General features: G+C 39.2%; 1 protein-coding gene across 2 annotated transcripts; it reads right to left on the reverse strand.

Annotated features, from left to right (window-relative positions):
* On the reverse strand, positions 1 to 5,907 carry LOC103472233 (tubby protein homolog). Of its 2 annotated transcripts, none has more exons than XM_008421705.2 (12): positions 5,431 to 5,907; positions 4,391 to 4,550; positions 3,645 to 3,875; positions 3,381 to 3,509; positions 3,109 to 3,261; positions 2,855 to 3,021; positions 2,593 to 2,754; positions 2,366 to 2,478; positions 1,130 to 1,244; positions 926 to 1,024; positions 647 to 818; positions 1 to 557 (listed from the first exon to the last, which is right to left on the reverse strand). In XM_008421705.2, the coding sequence occupies exons 1-12, from the start codon at positions 5,470 to 5,472 to the stop codon at positions 424 to 426; spliced, it is 1,677 nt and encodes a 558-aa protein (XP_008419927.1). In that variant the 5' UTR covers positions 5,473 to 5,907; the 3' UTR covers positions 1 to 423. The 2 variants fall into 2 exon arrangements, with proteins under 2 accessions (XP_008419927.1, XP_008419928.1); XM_008421706.2 differs by having other exon boundaries at positions 4,391 to 4,604.
* Between the last annotated feature and the right edge of the window lie 596 nt (positions 5,908 to 6,503).

Here is a 6,503-nt window from a genome sequence, read left to right on the forward strand (position 1 = left end):
TAAAGACCACAAACTTTATTATAAAATTAAACAGTCAGAGGTTATGGCAAACAAATGTGTGTTATATTACTGCTTTTAAAAAAATAAATGGTAAATCTTAATACTCAATCTTTTCTTTTAATATTTCAGATTTCTTATTAAATAGCACAATAGTTTAATTGCACAAATCACATACACATTTTGAAAGTACGAAAGGAAAGCTATGTAATATTGCCTTGTATCTCAATTAAAATAAAAAGACAGAAAAAGACCATCACAGGACTTATAAAACAACTCTTCTGTCACATTTGTGGTATGTTTCAAGTTGTGAGCGTAGCAGATATAATCAAACATGGTCCCGCGTTAAATAATGGGTGTAGCTTCAGTTTTAACTAGTACATTTTTTGTGATGTTTACACATCTTGTTAAGCACTTTGGGTGTGGTCATTCACATGCCAGTTTGCCATCAAAGGATGACAGAGTGATGGCAAAGGCTTGAAGGGCACACATAGGAAAACTATAATCCATGGAGAAAACGTCCTCTGCCACACGACCAAATTGCATCACAATGTAATCCTCTGGAAGAGACATAAAAACGGCGTTTGAAGAGCTCAGGCAAAACACATCAACGGGTTTGTCAGTCGTGAGAGAAATGTGGTTATTTTACCGTTGTCTGGGTGGATGATCTGGAAGTTTTTCACGGAGGCTTGCGTTACACGTCCGTGGAAGTTCAGCACGTACGATTGAGTCTGCTCATTCCAGCTTGGGGATTTGTTCACCAAAGTGACCAGCTTGTCCGTATTTCCATTCGAGTGGCGCACCAGCAGTGTCTCAAGCTCCTGAAATAAACGTGAATGTCACCTCGGCTGAAATATTTGACTCTTAACCAACTTTATGACCGATTCTAAACATTAGTTGTCTTTTTTTTTTTTAAACAAAGACTTACGTTTTTGGGGCAAATGGACACTCTTTCATCGTTCTCCAGCATGCCAGGGATGATCACTGTCATTTTCCTCGGACCCTTGAAACCCAGAACGTTTGTCTCCTGGAAAAGAATAATTTGTGTGTCTTCTAGGTTTTACCGCTTGTTATGTTGTGCGAGGCAGTGTGTGTGTGTGTGTGTCTGTGTGTATGTATGTTTGGGACTCACATAGCATATGGCTGCCAGTTCTTGCCGCACTGACTCACTCTCTTTAATGAAAGGTTTTTTCTCTGGGTTTTCACCTCCATCATAGACCGTAAACTTTGTTCCCAGAACATTGGACCTGAAGCAAATGAGAGTTAAACTCTTAAAAGTAATACCACAACATGTGTGCAAAAGAACACTGAGGTTTCAAATTTAAAAGATCGACATTGTAAAAGAGTGTCGCCATTGAGTTTGAGGACTATGGAGCACTAGATTTGGGATTTTGGACATTTGTGTCATGTTTTATTTGTTTGTAGTAACGTAACCAAATGGATTTAACAATAAATAGGTTGCACATTGCATGTCTTTAAAATTGTAAAATATCAATAACTTTTGTGGTAACGTGACATTGCCATTTGTTCTTTTGCTTAAAGAACAAATCAAATACATTTTTGGTCATTTAAGAATGGACGAAAGAAGAACCATGACTCTGAGGGAAAAAAAAAAGACCAAGAGGAAAAACTAAAGTCATGGATTTCCTGTTTAACTCAGTTTATTTATTTGTCTACCAATGTCATTTTGAGGCAATTCTCAAGGCACATGTCCAGTTCACAAGCAGCTACTTCATCGTGAAGACGCCGTTAAATAGCAGGAATTAAATACAGCTAAACACAGACACACCGACCCAAGTGTTGCTTTTATAGAACAAAGACGTGAAGAGAGATAATTGCAGCAATTGTTTAGTTTCAGTTTCATCAAGGAAATAGACATAGCGACACAATAAAGCACCGAAGCAGGAGTACTTTCTACGGTAAACACTACACAGGGTAAAAGCCATCATTGGTTTTCAATTGCTTTGTTGAGGAAAGAAACAGTTAAAGACAGATGCACTAAGTAAGTTCATCCTCCACCTCAACGGTACATTTAATGTGAAATCCTTCATCTTCTGTAAACGTCAGGATTTTACACAGTATTTTGTAAGTGTCCAGAATACTTGAGGTACACCGCTCAAAACTGGAATCTGTGGTATGTGCTTTGCACACTTAGATTATGCAAACCTGGTGCAGACAAAGTAATTTATTCCTTACGAGAGGGTGTGCTTTCTTTTTACTATCATACAATAACTCAAAGTTGCTTGTCGGTAGTAAAAGGCATAGTTTTTGCGTAATCATGCAAAGCTGAGGTGATGAAATAGCTCCAACTTTCAATATGATTTGAGGAAAACTTTCCTTACAATAAGCAGAAAACGTTAGACTGCACCTTAGTTTTCCAATGTAGCAGTTTGTATCTCTGGTTAGATTTGTTGGGTCGATGGAGATGAGATAGTTCGATGTTTTGCACTTTTTTCGTTTTCTGCCCGCCATCAGAAACACCTTTAAGGTGAAACAGTAGAGCAATAGATTACAGTCTGTTTCTAAAGTTAAATGCAATTCAATTCACTTTATTTGCATTTTTTGAGAAAGATTTTCACAAGGAAAAATGTTCACCCTCTTGCCGTCCTCTTTCTCCATGTGGAGGTAGTAAGTTGGGTAGATGCCCTTCTCCATGCCTCTCCGGTCCCTGGTGACCCTGCACTGGATGGTCACGTCTCTTGGAGCGGGACGGAGGGCAAAATTCTCAAGGTCCTCCACGGACATCGGAGAAGTCACCTGAAATAGGACGTAATTTAATTCCACAGATAATGTTTTTTTTTTTTTACTGCGCATTTCCCCTCAATATTCACTTTAAAAAATACTTTTAAAGCCTGACCCTTTCGTTATGTTCACTGCCTGAGGACGACGTCTCTCTACAGTTGGAGTTGTACGACGCCAGAGTGGACGGAGTTTTCTCTGCTTTCTTTGACTTTTTCTCCTTCTTCTGCTCAGATTCTTCTTGGATTTCCTCATCTTTGCTCTCGTCGCTTATTTGACACCTGGCTGCGAATTATAATGTGGAAAAACTCGTCTTTATTAGCTCAACGTAGCTGCAGATTGCACAGCAAATTAGATCACGTAATCACTCACACGTATCCAGAGTTTTCTTCTTCATGGGCGAAGGAGTCTCGGGCTCCCGAGGATCTTCTTCGTCTTTGTTGCTCTCGTTGCGTTTATCCTTTAGAGTTTCATCCTTCACCTCTGGTTTGGTCTCAGGGGCTGAATCCTCCTGCAAATGCTTCTCTGCAAAAGAAATGTTTGCTTACATCTTAAATAAACCCAGCAGGATGACACAAAAGCTTGACTTAAAGGGGTATGGTCACAGAACGGATAGCATAAAAGCTCTCGTTTCTCAACATTACTTTTACGTTGTTGTTTGCTCTTCTTCTGCGTGTCTACAGATTCCTTCACTTTGTCTTTTTTCTTTGCCTTTTCCTCTTTCTTCTCTTTTTCTTTCTCCTTTTCCAGTTCCTCTTCGGTCTCTTCCACTCCTAAAGAACCAGAAAGCTTCTGATAAAGGATTAAATGTGGCAAATGTGTCTAAGATTTTAATAAAAATGCATACAACCTCAACTTTGTACAGTCTCAGTAAAAAAAAAAAAAAAAAAAAAAGAAAAAAGTCTTACGTTTGGTTTTGTCTTTTTTCACATCTTTCTTTTTGGTCTTTTTTACCTCCTCGGGGGCTACGTTCTCTTCTTTACCATTTACCTCAGGCTCTCGGTCAACCTCTAAGTCCATCCTTTTGGGAGTGACGGGCTTCTCTGGAGGCATTTCGTCCGGTTCTGAGGTCGCGTTCAAGTCACCCTCGCCCAGTGTGATCTCGTCCAGGGGGTTGTCATGGGCATGTTCTACTTGATCTCCAGGAAACAAACATCAACAGCACACAGTGTCGATGCAATGATCATTACTGGCTCAAATATATGCATGCACCCTTTACTAATATTTGGATGAATACTCTTTAGTAAGTTTCAGAGAAACAGATTGTTTTTTATAAGCATCAAAAGCCACTGGCTTAATTCTGCCTCAAATTATGATCAGTCTTTTTGGTAGCTGGTAAATTATAAAGCTCGTCTAAATTAGTTAATTTCCTGGCATGGAGAGGACATTTACAGATTGTTTATACATCATCTGTAGGGCTGAGGTGATTATCATTTCACAAACTTACTGTTAGGTTACTTTATTCATTACAAGATCAGTATAAAAGCGCATAACCTATTCTCCCAGCAGCAGGCAACCAACAGATGTGACAAAACCCACAATAAATTTGAACTTTCACGTTTTTCTTGTTTGTAAAATTCATAAATTACACCCCTGGAAACGATGACGAGTGGATTGTTGTTTGCAAACAATACGACCCTGTTCAAATACTGACCACTCAGAGACGTGCTGCTCAGGGACTGAGAGATCAACAGAGGCATCTCTTCTGAGTTGACCGTCTTGTGCTTTCGATTCTTTTGGCGAGCGTCTCTATTGGCCACCACCATCTGAGTGTCTGCCCTCTTCTTCTGCTGCTTCTTCATCAAAAGAGCTCGCTAAGATCAAAATGCCAAACGAGTGATTGAAAATAATGGACAAATTTTCTTTGCCTTTGAATAACAAAAAAAAAAAAAAGAAGAAGAAAATTATGCATTTACAATGTAACGTCAACCAACATTGACGTTAGAGTGCGGAAGTGCACAAATTGTTTTTAAATTTACTACATACAATACAATTTGGATACCACAATGTCGAACCAGTCAGAAGTTTACAAAGACATATCATGTGCAATATCATTTAATTGGTTTGAATATTTTTTAAGGACATGCTATAAAACTTGAGAATAGCTGATGGATGGATGGATGGATAATACCCACCAATATTTGGTGGGTGTGTATTATCAGGGGGAATATCGATATATAAGTTTACCTGTAAAATTAATTATTGTTTTCAACACCCATTATAGTCATTTTCTATGAAGAACAAATGCAGCATTAAACAACAAAACTGAATTTTAAATTTATTTATTTTATTTATTTATTATGTTCTTCAAAGACGCCATCGTGCTTTGGAGAACAAGTAAACCTTGATCAGATGCCTAAGCAGCAGGTGGCTCGTACACCCATGACCCAATGACACTAGTCTCGAGAGATTAAATCTTAATTAACTGTAAAGTTATACGTTTCAATAAAACACAATTTAATGATCCCACAGGAATATTAAGTTCAAATGACAAACGCAAAGTCCTTCCATACAGAGAAAATACAAAGATAACATCAAGAAAAACACAATATGATCAGAGCTTCTCAATTTCTCTAAATCTCGAACAAAATCACCCTAGAAAAACAAAATAAGGAGTTATGTTAGTGCAGCCAATCACAGCTTCGGCCTGTTTACTGTTTCTCTGAGGAGCATAAATAATCAGCCGGTGTTTACCTGGTTGTCCAGCTTCTGCTGCCTTATGTCCGGGTCCTCCATAGCAGAGCAAAGAGTCGCACCTAATCACAGTGTGTGAAAAGGAGTATACGGCAACAAAAAGATGAAATGCACGGTCAACTCTTAGTGAATTAGTTGACTTTGTCTCCGAGATAAATAGTTTGTTGCAATTAAGCGTGGAAGCTGGTGTTTGTGCCACCCAGCTCCATCTGGCCGTCTGTCCACCTGCACGCAGCAGAAGGCAAAGTGGATTAAAGGGGGATAATGTTCTTAGAGCACAGTGCACAGCTTCTACTCAAACACGAGCAAGCTTCACATGGCTGTTTTTAGGAAGATTTTATGGCCTGTTGGTCCTGGTGAAACCCGAGAGACCAAACTGTACGGCGGTGTGCTGCTGCTGATAGTCTTTTTCCAGCCAGCAGTCTGACTTGCTTAATCTTTGTGTAAAGCAGTGTTTTTCAATTCCGGTCATCAGGCCCCCCTGCCCTGCATGTTTTAGGTGTTTCCCTTCTGCCACACACCTGGATTGAATATTTTGGTGATTAACAGGCTTCTGCTGTACATGACGGTCATGCAATCATTTGAATCAGCTGTTCTGGAATAGAGGTACATCTAAAACATGCAGAGCAGGGGGGCGTGAGGACCAGGGTTGAGAAGCACTGGTGTAAAGTTTCCAAAAACAAATGGAAAAGAGATAACCTGGCTGTTACTGGCACAGCGGGACAGATTTATCCCGTTGCCACATACAATCAACATACTACTGGGATAGAGAGCTGCACAGAAAATCTGCTAGGATTTCTTTTATTTATTTTTTAACATTCTTTATTTTAAGAATATGCATATTCATGAGCCCGAAACAGGATTAGCAAACCTATAAAATCCACTTGAGCAGTTGACATCTCTCAGAAAGGTCCCACATAAAAGACAGATGCACCCATCCAGTGTCTTCCATCAAAAAAAGAAAACTTAAAGACAAAGGCGGCAGGCGGCTTCTTATAACCCACATTTTCACCTGTGTGACTTCTATTATTTCTAGTGTAAATTCATAGTTTATGCTGTCAACACAAAAAGTG

Source organism: Poecilia reticulata, linkage group LG11 (assembly GCF_000633615.1).
Source record: "Poecilia reticulata strain Guanapo linkage group LG11, Guppy_female_1.0+MT, whole genome shotgun sequence".
Lineage (NCBI taxonomy): Eukaryota > Metazoa > Chordata > Actinopteri > Cyprinodontiformes > Poeciliidae > Poecilia > Poecilia reticulata.